General features: G+C 52.5%; 1 protein-coding gene across 2 annotated transcripts in view; it reads left to right on the plus strand.

The window, feature by feature from the left end:
- Positions 1-24,622, plus strand: part of LOC109768074 (polyubiquitin 11-like) — a 183,676-nt gene that overhangs the window by 103,838 nt on the left and 55,216 nt on the right. Inside the window, exon 5 of one of the 2 annotated variants that reach the window (XM_040394809.3) lies at positions 3,327-3,440. The exons of the other annotated variant lie outside the window; for it this stretch is intronic. Within the exon in view, the coding sequence (XP_040250743.3) occupies positions 3,327-3,440 (114 nt within the window). The remainder of the gene's footprint in view (positions 1-3,326; positions 3,441-24,622) is intronic. 2 annotated transcript variants of the gene reach the window in all.

The following is a 24,622-nucleotide window of genomic DNA, read 5'->3' on the forward strand; positions in this document are numbered from 1 at the left end:
AATTCGGCAGGCGGCCCGGGGACTGCAGTAGCCGCACCCGGCCCGGGGACTTCAGAACCCGGCCCGGGGACTGCGGCAGTCGGCCCGGGGACTCCATCAACTCAGCAAGCGGCATCCAACTCCAACCCGCTGCCTCCCGGCCCAACCGCCCTTGTGCAAGTAGCAGTCCTAGCAGTTGAAGAAGTCGCAGCACCATCATGGGCTCAGCCCATCCTCAGCTTTCTGGTAAATAAAGAGCTGCCGACCGACGAGATCTCGGCTCGGCAGATACAACGCCGAGCAGCAGCATACACCATCGTCAACAGAGAACTTGTGAGGCGCAGTGTCACTGGTGTGTACCAGCATTGCGTAGAGCCGGAGCAAGGCCAAGCAATCCTCAAAGATATTCACCAGGGTGAGTGTGGCCACCACGCGGCCTCAAGAGCACTCGTAGCCAAAGCCTTCGGCCATGGTTTATTATGGCCGACTGCTCTAGAAGATGCCAAAGAATTGGTTCAGAAGTGTAAAGTGTGTCAGAAGTTCCGCTCCAAGCCACATCTGCCGGCTTCCGCGCTCAAGACCATCCCCATCGCCTGGCCCTTTGCCGTCTGGGGCTTGGACATGATGGGCCCATTCAAGACCGCACGCGGTGGCTTGACTCATCTGCTTGTCGCAGTGGACAAGTTCACCAAGTGGATAGAAGCAAAACCAATCAAGAAGTTGAATGGGCCGACTGTTGTGACTTTAATCTCCGACATCACCATTCGGTATGGCATACTGCATAGCATCATCACCGACAACGGCACGAATTTCGCCAAAGGCGCCTTGGCCCGTTTTTGCCCGACACAGGGCATCCGACTAGACTTAGCGTCTGTTGCCCACCCGCAGTCAAACGGCCAAGTGGAGCGAGCAAACGGGCTCATTCTGTCCGGCATCAAGCCCCGACTGGTCGAGCCTCTGGAGTGTTCGGCCGGCTGCTGGCTCAACGAGCTGCCGACCGTCCTCTGGAGTCTGCGCACAACTCCGAACAAGTCAACTAGCTTCACACCTTTCTTCCTCATCTATGATGCCGAAGCCGTCATCCCGACGGACATAGAATTCGACTCCCCTCGAGTCACCATGTACACTGAAGAGGAGGCAAGAGAAGCACGAGAAGACGGCGTCGATCTGCTGGAAGAAGGTCGGCTGTTAGCACTCAGTCGGCCCGCCATCTACCAGCAGAGCCTGCATCGATACTACAACCGGAATGTCAAGCCAAGATCCTTCCAAGAGGCAGACCTTGTGCTCCGGCTGATCCAGAGAACAGCCGGCCAGCACAAGCTTTCGGCACCTTGGGAAGGCCCCTTCATCATCAGCAAGGTGTTGGGCAACGACTCCTACTACCTCATCGACGCTCAAAAGCCTCAAGCACGCAAAAGAGATGACTCCGGCAAGGAGACGGAGCGACCGTGGAATGCGAACCTCCTTCGAAGGTTTTACAGTTAATGCAGTATGTACCACACCAACTTTTGTATTAAGTACGAAGACTTCGGGTCCCCTGAGAAGATCTCGGGGACTGCCCTCTTTTATCTGTATGATAAGTATTGCGCCCGTCATTGGTGTTGTTTTATTTATCCGTCCAGCACCGGGTTCGACTAGTCGACCCGGGGACTCGCCGTCTTGTACTATGTGAATGCTTCCTGCAGCCGGACAAGTAATGTGTGGCACCTACGCTTTCTCCTACCAGAAGCCGCAGCTCGCAGAGCGACTGACCGATGGGCAGGAGTTAAAAGTAGAAAGGGTGCCCACATGAAAAATGGCTAAGGACCCCAGGCATGCACATAGTTCAAGCCGGCTCCCAGCTTCGTCAACCGACTGTTGAGCAGTCGTCCGGCCGGCTTCTACCCTACTTGCTAAACGCTCTAGTCGGCTAAGTACTTGCCTTCCCAAGTGGCTAAGTGCTTGACCCGGCCACAGCATGCAAAGCGCCTGTTTGGCTGGCAAGACGACACCTTGGGAAGGCGGCAAAGGAAAAAAGCCAAGGAGTAAAAAGCAAGGAAATATAGGAATCGGCAAAACATATTTACACATCAAAAGGCCCTTGGCCGGCATTCAACAAGTTTGACATACACCCCGCAGGTGGAATTGTGCAAAGTTAACTAGTTCGTCGAGGCTGATAAGAAGGGAAAACAAAAGATAAACTGGCAGCCTAGGGAGCAGCAGACGGGTTCGGCGAATCCGAGGAGTCGGTGGCGCCGGTTGGTGGAGCGGCCGGCTGGTCAACGCCCGCTTGGTCGCTTCCAGTGGCAGCCGGCTCGTCCGAATGTGGCTTGTTGCTGGAGGCGCGGTCGAGTTGTGGTTGGCTGTCTGCTCGGATCTCTGGCGCCTCCTCTTCGCCTCGCTCCTCCTCGTCGTCTTCTTCCTCGCCGCTGGAGTCGATCACCTCGGCCGAGTCCTCGCCGTCCTCCGGGTTCATCCCGAACCATTCTGGTGGCGCCTCGGCGCCATTCTCGGTCCGCTCTGGGATGAAGACGCTGGTGTCGGTGTAGTCGGCGATGGCTGCCGCACGCTTGACAAGGTTGTCTTCCACGACCACTTGCTCCACCTGGGCCTCCTGCCGAAACATGGTCAACTGGGCTAGATTTAGCCCAGGGTACCACGCCTTGACAAACTCCAAGGCCCGGCGAGCTCCAGCCCGGGCTGAGGAGCCCTTCCAAGCCTCCAGACGGTCGGCCGCCACCTCCAGCCAGTTTGCAGTCCGACTGGGCGTGCGTGGGGCCGGCACGTCTGGCCACAGGGCGGTAACCGCCTGAGCGCTGACGCGCTGAAGACGGCGCAGCACCCGGTGAGCCGGGCGAAGACGGGCCTCGATGCTCAGGAGCTGCTCGCTAAGGGTCCGGGGGGCGTCGGCAACGATCTTTGCACCTTCCGCCCTCCGCCCTTCGCGATCAGCCTCGATGGCCTGATTGGCGGCGTTAGAGTGACCAGGGAAGAAGTCTGCCCAAAACAAAAAGCAAAAAGCTAAAGTCAAAGACGAAAAGACGGGCTCGGTCAGCAGCCGGCATCTCAAAGAAGGAAAAAGAGGGAAGCTCACCATCGACTATGTCTTCGATCTCGTGAAAGCCGGAGGTCAGCATCAACTCCTTGTCGGTCCAGGCGGAGCGTTCAGTCGCAAACTCAGGAAGGAGGCCGTTCTCCTTGTCCTCCGCCTCCTTATGGGCCTTCTTGAGGAGCTCCACCTGCTCCGCCAGTTGCGTGACCAGCCGGTTACGCTCTTCAGTCAGCTTGCCGCACTCCGCCTCCTTGGCGCGCAGTGCGGTGTGGGCCTCGCCCAGCTGCTGCTGCAAGGTAGCGTTGGCCTCTGCAAGAAAATAGAAGAAGGAAAAGGCGTCAGTTGCCAGCAGAAAAGAAGTATAGTCGCCGGGGAGATCCGGCCCGACTGCTCAGCAGTCGGCCCGAATCTTGGGGACTACAGCCCGCGGGTACGCCAGCGCGCCCCCGCGAAGAAAGAAGTCATCAAAATCAACAAGAAAGAAGAACAATCGCCGGGGAGATCCGGCCCGACTGCTCAGAAGTTGGCCCTAATCTCGGGGACTACAGCCTGCGGGTGCGCCAGCGCGCCCCCGCGAAGAAAGAAAAAGACTTACTCCGGCTTCACGACAAGTCGGCAGTCCGTTGAGCCAGCTCTTGAACCTTGGAGTTGAAGACGGTGGCACGGAGGTTGTGCTAATCCTGCAATGAAGATGTCAGATTGTGTTAGTACTCGGAGCCTGCCAATTAAAGTTCCGAGCTGCCTGCTCAGCAGCCGGCCTGAAACTCGGGGACTACACCCAGTGGGTGCGCTGGCGCGCCCCCACAGAGATGCACAAAGTCAAAAAGGCAAGACGTTAACCCGGACAGCTGCTCGCGATTCCATGAACGCGTAGTTCCAGCGCTTGAGAGCGACGGCTTCGGCCTGGAGCTTGGCTTGGACGTCCAGGATCGCCGTGTTCAGAGGGCCCGTCCCGCCTCCTCGCGCCCAATCGGCAGGCACGGCGCTGGACGCCTCGGCGTCGGGGATCGAGGAGCTTGCGGTGCCGACTTACGACGGGCGCGGCGCTGAGGCCGCCTTGGCCAGCCGGCGGCGCGATGGCACATGGACTCCGGGAGTCAGGCCCACCACCTCGCGTCCGGCTGGCGGCGCCAGCGGGTCTGCCCGCTGCTTGTCCCGCGGCTCCCCTGACAGCGTTGTCGGAAGCACGATCACATCCGGCAGGACGACGTCGCCGCCCTCCCTCTCCATGGTCGGCTGCTCGTCGCCGGCTCCCCCGGTCGGCGCCACGAACTCGGGCGGTGGCGGCGCGGAGCTCACAGGGATGACGAACAGCGCCGTCTGGCGACGCGCGGCTTCTTCGGCCCGCTCCCGCTCCTTCGTCGTGGCAGCGGCCTCGGCCTCTGCCAGCTTCGCCAGGGAGGCAGCCTCCGCCCTTTCCTCCTCCGCCTTCGCCAGGCGGGCGGACTCCTGCTCCGCAGGCGCGTTCCGCTCCGTCGCTTCCCGAAGGTCGGCGGCCGGATCGATCCGCCGAGTGGTGGTGGAGGTCTCGGCCGACCCCACGATGGAGGCGGCGGCCGACTTCTCTAGAGAGAGCGGGGCTCTAGATCAAGGGAAACAAAGCAAGGAAGATTAGAAAGAAACCAACAAGACAGGAAAAATCAGCAAGGAAGGGGTAGGTACGAGAGGAAGTTAGTACTTACGCGAAAACCAGCTGCGGCGTCTTCACCGGCTTGCGAAAGCGGAGAACCTTCGCGACCGCCTCATCCCACTTGGTCGCCACGCCCGAGCCCCTGGGCTTCTTCGGCCGGCTGCCGAACAAGTTCGGCGCGGCCCTGCGTTTCTTCGCGCCACCTTGGGCGCCCGACGCGGCAGATGAGCTCGCGCCCGGCTGGTTGGAGCCTGGCTGGTGGTGCGGGGTGACCTCCCCCGCGTAGTCATCGGGCCAGTCCTCGAGGCCGGCTCCGAGCCCTGAGCCGCCTGCCTCGCCGCCTCCTCCCTCGGCGTCGTCCTCCAAGGCCGCCGCCCCCAAATCGGGGTCATCGACATTGCTCTCTGCTCGGTCGGGGACGAATTGACGATCCGGCCCCGCGGCGCCGGCTGCCGGCTGGAGGAGGGGGCTCTATTCAAAGGCCGATTGTCAGATTGGACAGGCAGAACTCGGCAACAAAAAAGATAAAGAGAAGGAAAGACAGCTTACCCCAGGCGGGGGGTTGGCACGCGAATACGGCTCCTTGCCAAACTGCCACTCCTCTGTGAACTCGCAGTTCGCAAGGTAGTTCACCATGTGGGCAACCTCTGCGTGAGGCATCTCCTTGGTGCACAGCTGGCTTGGGTCCCGATGCCCGCTCATCTGACAGATCAGGTGAGGGCGGCCCTGGAGCGGGAGCACCCAGCACGCCACGAAGGCGGACAGCAAGTCGGGCCCGGTCAGGCCCTCCGACTGTGTCAGCACCCGGAGCCGCACGATGGTGGCGACTCCAGAAGTCGACAACGTCTTGGCCCGGTATGACCAGTTGGGCCGCCTCTCAGTCGGCCCGGCTGCGTAAGCCGGCAGGTTGACCCAGTCGCCCTCCGGGAAGACGCTCTTCACGTAGGAGTACGACTGCTGCCACATCTTCACCGACTTAATCAACGTGATGAGAGGAAACGGATTGTCAGCCGACGACCTCCGCACCACAATGAAAGCGCCGCATTGAGCCGGCACGCCCGCGACGTGGGTGCCGAGCTTGGTGTAGAAGAACTCCCCCCAAAGCTCAATGGTGGGGAGGACGTCGAGGAAGCCTTCGCACAGAGTGACGAAGGCGGACAGCAGCACCACCGTGTTCGGGGTGAGGTGGTGCGGCTGTAGATTGTAGAACTCGAGGAAGGTCCGGAAGAAGCCGCTCGCCGGCAGGCCGAGGCCGCGCAGGCAGTGCGAGCGGAAGACGACCCGCTCGCCCTCCTTCGACGCCGGCGAAATCTCCCCCTCCGGCGCGAGGCGAACATTCACGTGATCCTTGTTGGGCAGCCGCCGCGTCTGGCGGAGAAACTCGATGTGGTCCTCATGGATTTCGGAGCCATCCCACGCTCCAGAGCGCGTCGGGGGGTTGACAGATGAGCTCATCGGAGACGAACCGCTGCTGCGCTCGGTGCGGCTCGGGGGCGCGTTGGCGAGAGGAAGAAGAAAGAGCAGGGAGACAAGAACGAGGCAGGGTGGAGGGGCGCGCGTGCTTCGCCGCTCCCCTCCTCCCCCTACTTATAGCCTATGGGCTACGAAGCCGAGGGTGTTGGAGAATATGCCCTAGAGGCAATAATAAATTGGTTATTATTATATTTCCTTGTTCATGATAATCGTTTATTATCCATGCTATAATTGTATTGATAGGAAACTCAGATGCATGTGTGGATACATAGACAACACCATGTCCCTAGTAAGACTTTAGTTAACTAGCTCGTTGATCAATAGATGGTTACGGTTTCCTGACCATGGACATTAGATGTCGTTGATAACGGGATCACATCATTAGGAGAATGATGTGATGGACAAGACCCAATCCTAAGCCTAGCACTAGATCGTGTAGTTCGTATGCTAAAGCTTTTATAATGTCAAGTATCTTTCTCCTTAGACCATGAGATTGTGCAACTCCCGGATACCGTAGGAATGCTTTGGGTGTACCAAACGTCACAACGTAACTGGGTGGCTATAAAGGTGCACTACAGGTATCTCCGAAAGTGTCTGTTGGGTTGGCACGAATCGAGACTGGGATTTGTCACTCCGTGTGACGGAGAGGTATCTCTGGGCCCACTCGGTAGGACATCATCATAATGTGCAAAATGTGATCAAGGAGTTGATCACGGGATGATGTGTTACGGAACGAGTAAAGAGACTTGCTGGTAACGAGATTGAACAAGGTATCAGGATACCGACGATCGAATCTCGGGCAAGTACTATACCAGTAGACAAAGGGAATTGTATACGGGATTGACTGAATCCTTGACATCGTGGTTCATCCGATGAGATCATCGTGGAACATGTGGGAGCCAACATGGGTATCCAGATCCGCTGTTGGTTATTGGCCGGAGAGTTGTCTCGGTCATGTCAGCATGGTTCCCGAACCCGTAGGGTCTACACACTTAAGGTTCGATGACGTTAGGGTTATAGGGAATAGATGTACGTGGTTACCGAATGTTGTTCGGAGTCCCGGATGAGATCCCGGACGTCACGAGGAGTTCTGGAATGGTCCGGAGGTAAAGATTTATATATGGGAAGTCATCATACGGTCACCGGAAAAATTCGGGGGGTTACCGGTATTGTACCGGGACCACCGAAGGGGTTCCGGGGGTCCACCGGGAGGGTCCACCTGTCCCGGAGGGCCCTATGGGCTGTATGTGGAGAGGGACCAGCCCCTTAGTGGGCTGGGCGCCTCCCCCTAGGGCCCCGCGCAGCAGGGCGGTACTACCGCAGGTGAGCGCGGTACTACCGCTGCTACCAGCGGTACTACCGCCCCACTCACGGTACTGCCGCTTAAGGCCCACAAGCAGTACTACCGCCTAACAAGTGGTACTACCGCAGGTGAGGGAGGAAAACCCTAAAAGGGGGGCGCCCCCTTGCCTTGGGGGCAAGGAAACCCCCCTAGGCCGCCGCCCCCTCCTCAGATGGGATCTGAGGGGGCCGGCCCCCTTCTCCCTTGCCCCTATATATATGTGGGGGTTGGGAGGGCAGCAGCTACGAAGTTCTGGCGCAGCCCTCCCCCTCTCCCAAGTCCTCCTCCTCTCCCGCGGTGCTTGGTGAAGCCCTGCAGGATTGCCACGCTCCTCCTTCACCACCACGCCGTCGTGCTGCTGCTGGATGGAGTCTTCCCCAACCTCTCCCTCTCTCCTTGCTGGATCAAGGCGTGGGAGACGTCACCGGGCTGCACGTGTGTTGAACGCGGAGGCGCCGTTGTTCGGCGCTTAGATCGGAATCAACCGCGATCTGAATCGCTACGAGTACGACTCCTTCATCTGCGTTCTTGTAACGCTTCCGCATAGCGATCTACAAGGGTATGTAGATGCACTCTCCTTCCCCTCGTTGCTAGATTACTCCATAGATGATCTTGGTGATGCGTAGAAATTTTTTGATTTCTGCTACGTTCCCCAACAGTGGCATCATGAGCTAGGTCTATGCGTAGTATCTTGCACGAGTAGAACACAAAGTAGTTGTGGGCATCGATTTGTCAATCTTCTTACCGCTACTAGTCTTATCTTGATTCGGCGGCATTGTGGGATGAAGCGGCCCGGACCGACCTTACACGTACGCTTACGTGAGACAGGTTCCACCGACTGACATGCACTAGTTGCATAAGGTGGCTAGCGGGTGTCTGTCTCTCCCACTTTAGTCGGATCGGATTCGATGAACAGGGTCCTTATGAAGGGTAAATAGAAATTGGCAATTCATGTTGTGGTTTTGGCGTAGGTAAGAAAACGTTCTTGCTAGAAACCTAAAGCAACCACGAAAAAAACTTGCAACAACAATTAGAGGACGTCTAACTTGTTTTTGCAGCAAGTGCTTTGTGATGTGATATGGCCAAAGGATTTGATGAATGATATATGTGATGTATGAGATGATCATGTTCTTGTAATAGGAATCACGACTTGCATGTCGATGAGTATGACAACCGGCAGGAGCCATAGGAGTTGTCTTTATTTATTTATGACCTGCGTGTCAACATAAACGTCATGTAATTACTTTACTTTATTGCTAAACCGTTAGCCATAGTAGTAGAAGTAATAGTTGACGAGACGACTTCATGAAGACACGATGATGGAGATCATGATGATGGAGATCATGGTGTCATGCCGGTGACGATGATGATCATGGCGCCCCGAAGATGGAGATTAAAAGGAGCAAAATGATATTGGCCATATCATGTCACTATTTTATTGCATGTGATGTTTATCATGTTATACTTCTTATTTGCTTAGAACGACGGTAGTAAATAAGATGATCCCTCACAATAATTTCAAGAAAGTGTTCCCCCTAACTGTGCACCGTTGCAAAAGTTTGTTGTCTCAAAGCACCACATGATGATCGGGTGTGATAGATTCTAACGTTCACGTACAACGGGTGTAAGCCAGATTTACACATGCAAAACACTTAGGTTGATTTGACGAGCCTAGCATGTACAGACATGGCCTCGGAACAAAGGAGACCAAAAGGTCGAACATGAGTCGTATGGAAGATGCGATCAACAAGGAGATGTTCACCGTTGATGACTAGTCCGTCTCACGTGATGATCGGACACGGCCTAGTCGATTTGGATCATGTATCACTTAGATGACTAGAGGGATGTCTATCTGAGTGGGAGTTCAATAAATAATTTGATTAAGATGAACTTAATTATCATGAACTTAGTCTAAGTTGTCTTTGCAAATTATGTTGTAGATCAATAGCTCGCGTTGTAGCTCCCTGTTTCAATACGTTCCTAGAGAAAGATTAAGTTGAAAGCTATTGTAAGCAATGATGCGGACTAGGTCCGTTGTCTGAGGAGTGTCCTCACTGCTGCACAGAAGGCTTATGTCTTTGATGCACCGCTCGGTGTCCCAACCCCTGAAGCGTCGTCTGTGGATGTTGTGAACATCTGACAGACACGTTCTGATGACTACTTGATAGTTTAGTGCACCATACTTTATGGCTTAGAATCGGGATTCCAATGACATTTTGAATGCCATAGAACATATGAGATGTTCCAAGAGCTGAAATTGGGATTTCAGGCTCATGCCCGTGTTGAGAGGTATGAGACCTCTGACAAGTTCTTTTGCCTACAAGATGGAGGAGAATAGCTCAGCTAGTGAGCATGTGCTCAGAATGTCTGGGTGCTACAATCACTTGAATCAGGTGGGAGTTATACTTCCAGATAAGATAGTGATTGATAGAGTTCTCTAAGTCACTATCACTAAGCTACTAGAACTTCGTGATGAACTATGACAAGCAAGTAATGGAGAAGATCCCGGAGTTGTTCGCGGTGTTTGAGACCGCAAAAGTAGAAATCAAGAAGGAGCATCAAGTGTTGATGGTTTAGCAAGACCACTAGTTTCAAGAAGGGCAAGGGCTAGAAGGGAAACTTCATGGATGGTAAACCAGTTGCCGCTCCAGTGAAGGAACCCAAGGTTGAACCCAAACCCGAGACTAAGTGCTTCTATTATAAGGGGAACGATCACTGGTAGCGGAACTACCCAAAATACATGGTAGATAAGAAGGCTGGAAACTTCAACAAAGTATATATGTGTTATTGAAGTGTACCTTACTAGTACTCCTGGTAGCACCTGGGTATTGGATACCGGTTCAGTTGCTATTATTGGTGACTTGAAGCAAAAGCTACGGACTGAACGGAGACTGGCTAAGGGCGAGGTGACAATGTGTGTTGGAAGTGTATCCAAGGTTGATGTGATCACCATCGTACGCTCCCTCTACTTTCGAGATTGGTATTGAACCTAGATAAATGTTATCAAGTGTCTACGTTGAGCATCACTATGATTAGATCATCTTCATTGCAATACGGTTGTTCACTTAAGTTAGAGAATAATGGTTATTCTTTTTACATGAATGATACCTTCATGGTTTATTGAATCTCGGACGTAATAATACACATGTTCATAATATTGACGCCCAAAGATGTAGAGTTAGTAATGATAGTACCACTTTCTTGTGGCACTGCCGCTTACGTCATATTGGCATAAAATGCATGAAAGAAACTACATGCTGATGGATGTTTGGAGTCACTTGATTTTGAATCGCTTGACACAAGCAAGCCATGCCTCATGGGCAGGATGACTGAGACCTCGTTTTCAGGTACAATGAAACGGGCAAGTGACTTGTTGGAAATCGTACATGCTGATGTGTGTGGTCCAATGAGAATTAAGGCGTGCGGTGGATATCATTATTTTCTCATCTTCACTGACGATTTGAGTAGATATGGGTATATTTACTCAATGAAGCACAAGTCTGAAACGTTTGAAAAGTTCAGGCAATTTCAGAGTGAAGTTGAGAATCATCATAACAAGAAGATCAAGTTCCTACGATCTGATCGAGGGAGAATTTCTGAGTTATAAGTTTGGGAATCACTTAAGAAAATGTGAAATTGTTTCAAAGTTGAAGCCACCTGGAACACCACAGCGTAATGGTGTGTCCAGACGTCGTAATCGAACCTTATGGGATTTGGTCCAATCTATGATGTCTCTTACCTATTTACCGCTATCATTTTGAGGTTATGCATTAGAGACAGCTGCACTCACTTTAGATAGGACACCATCTAAGTCCGTTGAGACGATGTCGTAAAAATTGTGGTTTGGCAAGAAACCAAAGTTGTCGTTTCTTAATGTTTGGGGCTACGATGCTTATGGCTTCAGCCGGAAAAGCTCAAACCCAAAGCGGACAAATACATCTTCATAGAATACCCAAAGGTAACAGTTTTCTATCTCAGATCCGAGGGCAAAGTGTTTGTCGCTAAGAGTGGGTCCTTTCTCGAGAAGGAGTTTCTCTCGAAAGAATTGAGTGGTAGGAAGATAGAACTTGATGAGGTTGTTGAACCTCTACTTCAACCGGAAAATGATGCAACACAGAAAGATGTTTCTGTGGCACCTACGTCTGTAGAAGAGGAAGTTGATGATAGTGATCATGAAGCTTCAGATCAAGTTGCTATCGAACCTCGTAGGACGACAAGGATATGTACTACTCCTGAGTGGTACAGTGATCCTGTCTTAGATATCATGTTGTTGGACAAAAATAACCTACAAGCTATGGAGAAGCGATGGTGGGCCCATATTCCGACAAACGGTTAGAAGCCATGAAATCCGAGATAGGATCCATGTATCAGAACAAAGTATGGACTTTGGTGGACTTGCCGAATGGTCGGCAAGCCATTGAGAATAAATGGATCTTTAAGAAGAAGACGGACGTGGACGGTAATGTCACCGTCCATGAAGCTTGACTTGTGGCAAAGAGTTTTTCACAAGTTCAAGGAGTTGACTACGATGAGATTTTCTCACCCGTAGCGATGCTTAAGTCCGTCGGAATCATGTTAGCATTAGCTGTATTTTTCGATTATGAAATCTGACTAATGGATGTCAAAACAAGTTTTCTTACCAGTTTTCGTAAGAAAAGTTGTATGTGATACAATCAAAGATTTTGTCAATCCTAAGGATGCTAAAAGGTATGCTGGCTCCAGCGATCCTTCTATGGACTTGAGCAAGCATCTCGGAGACGGAATATATACTTTGATGAGGTGATCAAAGATTTCGGGTTTATACAAAGTTTGCTAGAAACTTGTATTTACAAGAAAGTGAGTGGGAGCGCTACAACATTTCTGATATGTATATGTGAATGACATATTGTTGATCTGAAATGATGTAGAATTTCTGGAAAGCATAAAGGGTTGTTTGAAAAGAGATTTTCAAAGGAAGACCTCGATAAAGCTGCTTACATATTGGGCATCAAGATCTATAGAGATAGATCAAGACGCCTAGTGATACTTTCAAAGGACACACACCTTGACATGATTTTGAAGGAGTTCAAAATAGATCAGTCAAAGAAGAAGTTCTTGCCTGAGTTGTAAGTTGTGAAGTTGAGTAAGACTTAAAGCTTGACCACGGCAGAAGAAAGAGAAAGGACGAAGGTCGTCCCCTATGCCTTAGCCATAGGCTCTATACGATATGCCATGCTGTGTACCACGATGTGCCTTGCCACGTGTCTGGCAAGGGGGTATAAGAATGATCCAGGAGTGGATCATTGGACAGCAGTCAAAATTGTCCTTGGGAATAAGGAAATGTTTTCTTGGTAATGGAGGTGATAAAGAGTTCGACGTAAAGAGTTGCGTCGATGCAAGCTTTAACACCTATCTGGATGACTTTGAGTAGCAAACCGGATACGTATAATGGAGCAACCATTTGGAATAGCTCCAAATGGAGCATAGTAGCAACATCTACAATATGAAATAGAGATTTGCGAAGTACACATGGATCTGAATGTTGCAGACCCGTTGACTAAAACCTCTCTCACAAGCAGAACATGATCAAACCCTAGAACTCATTGAGTCTTAATCACATGATGATGTGAACTAGATTATTGACTCTAGTAAACTCTTTGGGTGTTAGTCACATGGCGATGTGACCTGTGAGTGTTAATCACATAGCGATGTGAACTAGATTATTGACTCTAGTGCAAGTGGGAGACTGTTGGAAATATGCCCTAGAGGCAATAATAAATTGGTTATTATTATATTTCCTTGTTCATGATAATCGTTTATTATCCATGCTATAATTGTATTGATAGGAAACTCAGATACATGTGTGGATACATAGACAACACCATGTCCCTAGTAAGACTCTAGTTAACTAGCTCATTGATCAATAGATGGTTACGGTTTCCTGACCATGGACATTAGATGTCGTTGATAACGGGATCACATCATTAGGAGAATGATGTGATGGACAAGACCCAATCCTAAGCCTAGCACTAGATCGTGTAGTTTGTATGCTAAAGCTTTTATAATGTCAAGTATCTTTCTCCTTAGACCATGAGATTGTGCAACTCCCGGATACCGTAGGAATGCTTTGGGTGTACCAAACGTCACAACGTAACTGGGTGGCTATAAAGGTGCACTACAGGTATCTCCGAAAGTGTCTGTTGGGTTGGCACGAATCGAGACTGGGATTTGTCACTCCGTGTGACGGAGAGGTATCTCTTGGCCCTCTCGGTAGGACATCATCATACTGTGCACAATGTGATCAAGGAGTTGATCACGGGATGATGTGTTACGGAACGAGTAAAGAGACTTGCCGGTAACGAGATTGAACAAGGTATCAGGATACCGACGATCGGATCTCGGGCAAGTACTATACCGGTAGACAAAGGGAATTGTATACGGGATTGACTGAATCCTTGACATCGTGGTTCATCCGATGAGATCATCGTGGAACATGTGGGAGCCAACATGGGTATCCAGATCCCGCTGTTGGTTATTGGCTGGAGAGTTGTCTCGGTCATGTCTGCATGGTTCCCGAACCCGTAGGGTCTACACACTTAAGGTTCGATGACGCTAGGGTTATAGGGAATAGATGTACGTGGTTACCGAATGTTGTTCGGAGTCCCGGATGAGATCCCGGACGTCACGAGGAGTTCCGGAATGGTCCGGAGGTAAAGATTTATAGATGGGAAATCATCATACGGTCACCGGAATAATTCGGGGAGTTACCGGTATTGTACCGGGACCATCGAAGGGGTTCCGGGGGTCCACCGGGAGGGTCCACCTGCCCCGGAGGGCCCTATGGGCTGTATGTGGAGAGGGACCAGCCCCTTAGTGGGCTGGGCGCCTCCCCCTAGGGCCCCGCGCAGCAGGGCGGTACTACCGCAGGTGAGCGCGGTACTACCGCTGCTACCAGCGGTACTACCGCCCCACTCACGGTACTGCCGCTTAAGGCCCACAAGCGGTACTACCGCCTAACAAGCGGTACTACCGCAGGTGAGGGCGGAAAACCCTAAAAGGGGGGCGCCCCCTTGCCTTGGGGGTAAGGAAACCCCCCTAGGCCGCCGCCCCCTCCTCAGATGGGATCTGAGGGGGCCGGCCCCCTTCTCCCTTGCCCCTATATATATGTGGGGGTTGGGAGGGCAGCAGCTACGAAGTTCTGGCGCAGCCCTCCCCCTCTCCCAAGTCCTCCTCCTCTCCCGCGGTGCTTGGCGAAGCCCTGCAGGATTTCCACGCTCCTCCTTTACCACCACACCGTCGTGCTGCTGCTGGATGGAGTCTTCCCCAACCTCTCCCTCTCTCCTTGCTGGATCAAGGCGTGGGAGACGTCACCGGGCTGCACGTGTGTTGAACGCGGAGGCGCTGTTGTTCGGCGCTTAGATCGGAATCAACCGCGATCTGAATCGCTACGAGTACGACTCCTTCATCTGCGTTCTTGTAACGCTTCCGCATAGCGATCTACAAGGGTATGTAGATGCACTCTCCTTCCCCTCGTTGCTAGATTACTCCATAGATGATCTGGGTGATGCGTAGAAATTTTTTGATTTCTGCTACGTTCCCCAACAGAGGGGGCGGGCGTGGAATCGTGGGATTAACTGTGCCCACGACCCCACGTCCCCCCGTCTCTCGCGCGAGTTACTGTGTGCAGTAACTCCGCGGGGGAGCCGAACTGCCCGCCTCGGCCGCAGCGGATCCGCTCGCGCGCCAAGGCCCGATGGTTGCGGGCCCGGCCTGCTGTCACGTCCCATCATGCGCGTGGGCTGGCAGGCTGGCCCGGCGGGGTGACGACATGTGGCAAGCCCATGCCAGGCGGCGGGTTGGGAAGCATAGCTAGCACGCCACCTGGTTCCCGCCGTGGCACTCGAAATTCTCAGACCAATCCGTCTGGTCAAGGCCGACTCCTCCCTGGCGGCTTCTCAGGAGACGGACGAAGCTTCCGTTCAGAGCACCCGGAAAGAAACTGTTGAGGCTCCTTGGTTCTTTCACCACGGCGCCTCACTAGCTTCGGGGACTACTGTCGGAGTAATGGGCCACGGGTAGCCTAACCCGAGTCCCAGAACCTTTCAAGACATCAGGGCAGGCTGCGCCCCTCAAGACGCCAAGATCAAGCGCTGCCTTTTTGTGGCCGGCTGGCCGAATGGCCGACTGCTGGGGGGCGGCCGAGCTCCGGAAGACGGCATCCAGATGGGCCGACTCCTGGCTGGCGGCTCCCAGAAAGGCTGGCTCCTAGCAGCCGGCCCACGGCGCCCTACAAGTCTGCACCCCATTAAGGTGACAAGTTGGGGTGAGGCTACAGTGTAGCCCATCCCCCCCCCCCCGAATCCAGGGCCAGGCGTGGCCACAGTGCGCCGTACCGACGGAGATCTCCGGGCGGCGCTGCACTATTGCCACTCCACCCTTGACGTCACAGCTGATAGTCAGGACCCTGCTCCCACGACGACCTGTCAGTACGGCCCGCAGGCGGCGGGCCCTACCGGCCAGCGAGAGCCCAGAAGACGGCGCAGGCTAGACCAGTCGGACCCAAGGGATGCCGGCTTCTAGCAGACGGCCGGCCCTCTCCTTGGGCTCCGCACGCCATTAACCAGAAGAGACGCGGAGTGGCTATGGTGATCTCCCACCAGGCAGCGGGACTGTAGCCACGCACCCCTGACCAAGCACACATCATCAATGTTATGACAATAGTAACAAGGAGCCGGCAGGACCCGTGATTTGCGGGTACGGCCTGTCGGCGTCGTACCAGACTGGTCGGCGGGGCCCACCAGTCGGGGGAGAGGCCGGCAACCAGAGACACTGATAGTCGGGGCCTACACCCGGCCAGATTACCATTGTACCCCTGAGGGGTAGGCCTATATAAACCCCCAGGGCACCCATGCCAAGGGTTCCGAACCAGTTTAGACTATACTCACACATAGGGCAGGAGAAGAGCTAGCCTGGCCTTCTCCTACCTTCACCATAGAGCTCGAGGAGCACCATTGTACTCACTTGTGCCTTAGTGATCATGCGGAGACCCCGCAGAGCAGGACTAGGGGTGTAATCTCCACGGAGAGCCCCGAACCTGGGTAAAGTCCGGCGGCTTTCGTGTCTACGCCTCATCCCACTTCTAGGCACCGGCGACATTCTACTCGCTCCCACCATGATAAGCCATCCATTGGCATATGTCGCACCCAACCCCCGACAAAAGTGAAGACAATGCAAAGTTGAAGAAATCAAACAACTAAGGAAAAACTCAAATTGAAGATTTTCAACATTTGTTGGTGGCGTGACCCACCGTATAAGAATGATGATTTCAGACACCGCGTACAACTGACGTAGGGTTCTGGGAATCAAATTCTTCGTTAATTTCTTCACACTTAGAGTGTTATTCTTCATTGATTGAAGAAAAATGTTTCTTCATGTGTTGAACATATAAGTCATCAATTTTGCACAAGTATTACGATGAGTGTCCTTTTCAGAGAACATTCAAAGATTCTAAGATATTTACCTCACACCGCAACTTGCTAAATCTCTTCTCATCCAAGGGCTTGGTGAAGATATCGGCTAGCTGTTCTTCAGTCTTCACATGCTTAATAGAAATTTTGCCCTTCAACACATGATCACGAAGAAAATGATGATGAATCTGAATGTGCTTTGTCTTCAAGTGCTGAACTGGGTTGTGAGCAATCTTGATGGCACTCTCATTGTCACAGTAGAGAGGCACATTCTTCACGTTGACGCCGTAGTCCTCGAGAGTTTGCTTCATCCACAGCAATTGAGCACAGCAAGAACCATCAGCAATATACTCAGCTTCAGGAGTAGACAGTGATACGCAGTTCTGTTTCTTCGAGGACCAACAGACCAAAGATTGTCCGAGGAAATGGCATGTGCCAGATGTTGACTTGCGGTCCACACGATCACCAGCATAATCAGAGTCTGAATATCCAATGAGATCAAAAACCGAGCCCTTGGGGTACCATAATCCAAGTGTGGGTGTGTGAGCTAGATACGAAGAAAATGCTTCACAGCCTTATGGTGTGATTTCTTCGGTGTAGCTTGAAATCGGGCACACATGCAAACACTAAGCATAATATCTGGCCTAGATGCACATAAGTACAATAAAGAAGCAATCATGGAGTGGTATACCTTTTGATCAAAGTCAATACCATTTTCATCAGTGCATAGATGGCCATTTGTGGGCATAGGGATTTTGATGCCTTCGCAATCTTGCATGCCGAATTTCCTCAGTACATCCTTGAGGTATCTCTCCTGAGATATGAATATGCCATTTCGCTGTTGACGAATTTGAAGACCTAAGAAGAATTTCAACTCTCCCATCATAGACATTTGATATTCTTCACTCATCATATAGGCAAATTCATCACTGTAACGTTGGTCAGTACAGCCAAAGATAATATCATCAACATAAATTTGGCACACAAACAATTCACCATCATAAGATTCAGTGAAGAGAGTTGGGTCAAGTGAACCGGGTGAGGGAGTCCTGGACTAAGGGGTCCTCGGGCGTCCGGCCTGTTATTCATTGGGCTAGACTGATGGGCTGTGAAAATATGAAGGCCGAAGACTATACCCGTGTCCGGATTGGACTCTACTTGGCGTGGAAGGCAAGCTTGGTGACCGATTATGAAGATTCTCTCTGTTGTAACTGACTCCATGTAGCCCTAGATCTCTCCGGTGCTTATATAAACTGGAGAGCATAGTTCAGATAGGGGAATACTCATTACCATATACACATAGGCTAGACTTCTAGGGTTTAGCCATTACGATCTTATGGTAGATCAACTCTTGTAATACTCATATTCATCAAGATCAATCAAGCAGGAAGTAGGGTATTACCTCCATAGAGAGGGCCCGAACATGGGTAAACATCGTGTCCCCTGTCTTCTGTTACCATCGATCCTAGAAGCACAGTTCGGGACCCCCTACCCGAGATCCGCCGGTTTTGACACCGACATTGGTGCTTTCATTGAGAGTTCCATTGTGCCGTCGCCAAAGGACTCGATGGCTCCTTCGGTCATCAGCAATGACGTTGTCCAGGGAGAAACCTTTCTCCCCGAACAGATCTTCGTGTTCGGCGGCTTCGTACTGCGGGCCAACTCGCTTGGCCATCTGGAGCAGATCGATAGCTACGCCCCCCCCTGGACACCAGGTCAGATTCGGAAGCTTGAACCATGTTGTAGACACCCGTGGAGACTCGATCTTCGATGGGTTTGAAACTGCAGCGATCGCTCCCCCTTGTCCCGATGAACATGACTGACATCTGTTGTCGGATCACATCCAGGAGATGGATCTTGTTGCTGCAACGGCCCTAGAACCGAAGTAGATCGTGCCCTCATAGGACACGAATTCCGCGACGTTGGATCCACACACGGACTGGACATCTTGCAATGTTTGAGTCAATGGAACTCCGGACTCGTCTCCGGCTATGCGTTCCGGACCAGGCATGCCTGCGGACACCGAGCTGGATCGGTTATCGACTTCCGGATTTAGCGCCGCAGACGTCTTCCAGCATTCACCTTTAGGTGATGTGCTAAACTATCTAAAGAACTTGTCCTTGGAGAAGGACTCACAGCCGAACTATACTCGGTTCGAGCTAGAGGCGGACGACGAGGAATTTTTCTTCCCACCCGCCACCCACTTCATAGCCACTGTCAATGACTTAACCGACATGCTTGACCATGGCTCCGAAGACATCGACGGCATGGACGACGATGCGGACAAGGAGCAAGGCCAAGACCCGCCACTCACTGGACGCTGGACGGCCACCTCTTCGTACAACGTGTACATGGTTGATACACCCAAAGGATCTGGCGACGACAAAGAAGAGCCAGATGCGAATAAACCTTCGGAAACGCAGTCCAAGCGTCGGCGCCCAAAACACCGTTCTAAGCCTCGTCGCTCAAAGGATGGCAATGCTGGCACCAGAGAAAATAGTACTCGGGGCGACGCCAAAAACACGGAAGACCCTGTCGGAGCTGCATCCGAACAGGAGGAACATGACAACACGCAAGACAACCCTGATGAATAGGCCATGGAAGATAACTCGGAGGACGATAGTTACCATCCACCCACCGAGGAGGAGACAAGCCTCGGCAATGAAGATTTCATCGTGCCCGAGGATCCTCTGGAGCAGGAGCGCTTTAAGCTTCAGCTCATAGCCACTGCAAGGAGCCTTAAAAAGAAACAACAGCAGCTTCAAGCCGAACAAGATCTGCTCGTCGACAGATGGACTGACGTCCTGACTGCCGAAGAATACGGCCTCAAGCGCCCAGCCAAGAGCTACCCGAAACGCAGACTGCGGCCTCAATTCTATGAGGAGGCACCAGAGCACACATCTCCCCCGCGTAATGCGGAACGACCAGCACGTGGTCGAGAAAGGGCGGCCGACCGGCCACCATGCGGTCGGGATAAAAGGGCATCTCAGGACGAACAGGATCCTGCCCCACCGCCCCGCAAAAATAAAGATGAAGGAGTTCGAGGTCACATGTACGACCTTCGGCATACCCTGAACAATAGAACATGACATACAAGATCAATCTACGGATCGCGAGGACGTGCCTCGAGGCACGAAGACGGCTACCTATTCGGACGTGACAAACCTAACCACGTCTGGGCCAAATACCACAGACGGACTCCATCAGAGCTACGCCGCGATGCGGCCCGGTACAGAGGTGTCGCACACCCTCTCTGCTTCACAGATGAAGTACTGGATCACGAATTCCCCGAGGGATTCAAGCCTGTTAATATCGAATCATATGACGACACAACCGATCCCGCAGTATGGATCGAGGATTTCATTCTCCATATACATATGGCTCGAGGAGATGACCTCCATGCCATTAAATACCTCCCACTCAAGCTCAAAGGGCCAGCTCGGCACTGGCTTAACAGCCTGCGTGAAAATTCTATCGGCAGCTGGGAGGACTTGGAAGAAGCCTTCCTGGACAACTTCCAAGGAACCTATGTCCGGCCACCAGACGCCGATGACTTAAGCCACATAGTTCAACAACCTGGAGAATCAGCCAGAAAATTCTGGACTAGGTTCCTAACCAAAAAGAACTAGATCGTTGACTGTCCGGATGCTGAGGCCTTAGCAGCTTTCAAACACAGCATCCATGACGAATGGTTAGCACGCCACCTCGGCCAAGAAAAGCCGAAGTCCATGGCAGCCCTCACGGCACTCATGACCCACTTTTGCGCGGGAGAGGACAGTTAGCTGGCCCGTAGTAACAACACAGCCAGCGAGACAGGCCCCTCTGAGGCCAAGAATAGCACTGGCAAGCTCCGACGCAATAGACACAAACGCCGAAGCAATGACAACAAAACCGACGACACCACAGTCAACGCCGGATTCTCTGGCTCCAAGTCCAGCCAACGGAAGAAGCCATACAAAAAAAACAATGAAGGGCCTTCCAGCCTGGACTGCATACTCGACAGTCCATGCTAGATACACGGCACCCCGGACAAGCAAGCCAACCATACCAACAGGGATTGTTGGGTTTTCAAGCAGGCTGGCAAGTTAAATGCCGAAAACAAAGAAAAGGGATCACAAAGTGAGGATGAGGACGAAGAGCCCCAGCAACCGAACACTGGGGGGCAGAAGAAATTTCCCCCTCAAGTCAAAACGGTGAACATGATATACGCTACACACATCCCCAAAAGGGAGCGTAAGCGAGCACTTAGGGACGTCTACGCGGTAGAGCCAATCGCCCCGAAATTCAATCTGTGGTCGTCGTTCCCGATCACGTTCGATTGACGAGACCACCCAACTAGTATCCTCCACGGCGGTACAGCCGCACTGGTCCTTGACCCAATTATTGACGGGTTTCACCTCACGCGAGTCCTGATGGACGGGGGTAGCAGCCTCAACCTGCTCTATCAAGACACAGTGCGGAAGATGGGCATTGACCCCTCACGAATCAAACTAACAAAGACCACCTTCAAAGGAGTCATACCAGGCGTTGAGGCCCGCTGTACGGGCTCAATCACGCTGGAAGTGGTCTTCGGTTCTCCGGACAACTTCCGAAGCGAGGAGATAATCTTCGACATCGTCCCCTTCCGCAGCGGCTACCATGCATTGCTCGGACGAACAACGTTTGCTAGATTCAACGCACTGCCACACTACGCTTATCTAAAGCTCAAGATGCCCGGTCCACGCGCCATCATAACAGTCAATGGCAATACAGAACACTCCCTTCAAACAGAGGAGCACACCACCGCCTTGGCAGCAGAGGTATAGAGAGGCCTTCTCAAGCAGCACCATAGTGCGGCTGCCGAGCCCTCGGACATCATCAAGAGGTTCCGGACTACACTGCAGCAGGACAACACGGCTCGTCATGAGCTCGCCTAGCAATTCGGCCTCCGTCCCAGTCCTAATAAAGTAGTGGCATTCGCACAACGCGTACATAATTACGCACTCAAAATCCCATCGACGTCGACGGAGGCAGAAGCTAACCCGGGACCTACAGCTCGGCTAGACCGTTCCCGGACACACATAATTTCCACCTTTTTCTTTTTGTTATAGGTTCCTTTTACCACGGACCTGCTGACCAGTCCCTTTGAAGGATCGGCATACAAAGGATGCAAGCAGCATAGGTACGCATAGTAACTTCTATACGTCTTCTTGACGATATTTATATTTATTTCCTAGGACCCGCACGCTGAGCCCTGTTGATTCCGGCATGTTAAATGGCCCGGAGGCTTATCGCACTATTTGGAAAAGATATGCTTTGACGTATCCATACAGCTATAACAAAAATGGCTTGCGGCCCGGTTTTTGTGGTTTTCACCTTTTACTTCATTTTATCTTGACCTACTTATCGGCTGCATCGCTACTCTTTGGTACGTCTCATATTCGCCAGGGGCTACGTATCGCCCCGCAGTACGACAGCAAAGACCGAACACCTTTTTATGTTTGGCACCCCGAATTTAGCATTATATGCACTGGCTCCGAATCATGTCTTTGGTCAATAGTTGGGTTCCCCGGCTCCTGTGCTTGCTACCCTACGTTCCGCTCTATCGTCTAGGGTAGTAAAGGGAGAACTACTGCGATTGTGCCCTGGCTTCGACCGGATGAGCACCTCAGTAGAGAAAGTCGAAAACTGACTGTCATGATATGGCGAGAGCCGGTCAGCTGTTCGAGGGTTACAAAATTGTTGGAGGTTTCTTCCGCTCATGCGAAGGATCGGTACTTCCCAATCGGATGCGGATAGCACCCCGGCTCGGACCAGGGGCTCCGCACCTGCTTAATTACAACACTCCTATGGCTAAGTGAGGGCGTTTAAGCCGTATAGTTTGATTGCCTTGTTCGTCGCGCTAAACAACTCCTTCAAAGGACCATATAATTGGATCAAGATTGTTTAGATCCCATCCCGAACACCTCCGTACTACCTATGTGAGGGCAGAAGTCGATGACTGGCCAACCCTTAGATTAAAAATAATACGGCCGCAGAGGAGGAAACAATTAAAGCATAACAAAACTACACTACATGTTTTGTTTCCATAATACAAAGCAAGGGCAACATGAATATATTTATTCAAACACAACATTCTTCGAACATTGAGCTGCCGCAAGTCGAGCCCCTTCTATGACATCCGCAAAATATCTCTCGGGCGTGTGGTGCTCCTTGCCCTCCGGTGGCCCGTTGGCAACTTCAACGGCGTTCATCTTCGCCCACCACATCTTGCAACGAGCGAAGGTCATACGGGCACCTTCAATACAGGCAGAGCGCTTGGCGACGTCCAACCGCGGACAGGCTTCCACTAGCCACCTCACGAGTCCGAAGTAGCTGCCGGGCATAGATTTGGCTGGCCATAGAGGGATTTTCAAGTCCTTCATGGCTAGTTCGGCCACCCTGTGCAGCTCCACCAGCTGCTTCAGCTGATCGGTGAAGGATACGGGATGCTCCGGCGTCGCATACTGTGACCAGAATAGCTTCTTCGTAGAACCTCCCCCTTCGACTCGGTAGAAATCGGCAGCGTCTGATATGCTGCGTGGAAGATCCGCAAAAGCCCCTGGGGAACTCCGAACCCGGGTTAGTAAAAGGTACTGCTTCTTCGCATACTTGCTTTGCATCTTAAATGCCTTACCCGCAGTGATCTTCCTGGCCTCCTGGATCTCCTGGAGGGCAGCCTGGCCCTCTTTCTGTGCGGACTTCACGCTCTGACGAGCCTTGGTGAGTTCGGACTCTTGAGCTGACGCATCTTTCTCCAAGATCTCACATTTTTTCACTGCATCCTAGAGCTCCAGCTGGACTTCATTGACCCGGGCCTTGAGCTTCTTACGAGCGGCCTGCTCCTGGACAGCTTTCTCCTCAGCCTCACCCAGGGCCTTCCTCAGGGCCTCGACCTCGGCCGCGGCTCCTATACATATTACGACATTACAGTCAATACACAGCGCCTATGCATTCCGGACACACAACATGACATTACTCACCTTGCTTATCCTGAAGCCGCATTGTAGCCTCGCCGAGTTCATTCTCGTCCGCTCCAGCCTCTGCCTCAATTCAAAGACTTCGGCAGCATGCGAGGTTGCGAGCAACAGCGACGCCTGCTTATGCATACATAATATGTTAGTCTCCTACAATAGAGGATCGATCCTCTGTCTGATTCTCCTCGCCGAACACCGGACAGTGTCTCAGGGGCTACTGACTACATTGGGATTTTCCCCCTTTATGCCGCTTAGCTCAAAACCTGTTAGCAGGCCGCGGCAGGCTTTGCTCAGTCCGCTTTCGGCGGACTGAATCTTTTCAATCACCGTGCCCATGAGGACACGATGCTCCTCCATGATGGCGGCGCCTTGTAGCGCCTCCACCAGATTAGTCGGTACCCCCGGATTGACGGGGGTCACCGGTGGAGCCGGCGCACCCCCCCTTTTTCGAAGGAGGGTGCTCTCCGGATTCCGAAGCCACCTCGATCTTCGGGACCGTGTTCGGCTGAGTGCCGAACTGAATACGGCCCCTCCTCCCAGTCTCCAAGGGGCCAGAATCCCCCTGATGCCCAGGGATGGAGGTTTCGCCTTCTGGCGCCTCCGGAGCCTCTCCCCGGCCTGGGAAGGTCCTTTGGGACCTCACTTCCTCGTCGCCCTCGACCTCAGGGGAATGAGCGGTCAGTGGTGACTCGCTGGCCATCTCCTTCGGATCCAACGAACCTCTAG

The sequence above is a fragment of the Aegilops tauschii genome, chromosome 7 (assembly GCF_002575655.3).
Source record: "Aegilops tauschii subsp. strangulata cultivar AL8/78 chromosome 7, Aet v6.0, whole genome shotgun sequence".
In the NCBI taxonomy this organism is placed as follows: domain Eukaryota; kingdom Viridiplantae; phylum Streptophyta; class Magnoliopsida; order Poales; family Poaceae; genus Aegilops; species Aegilops tauschii.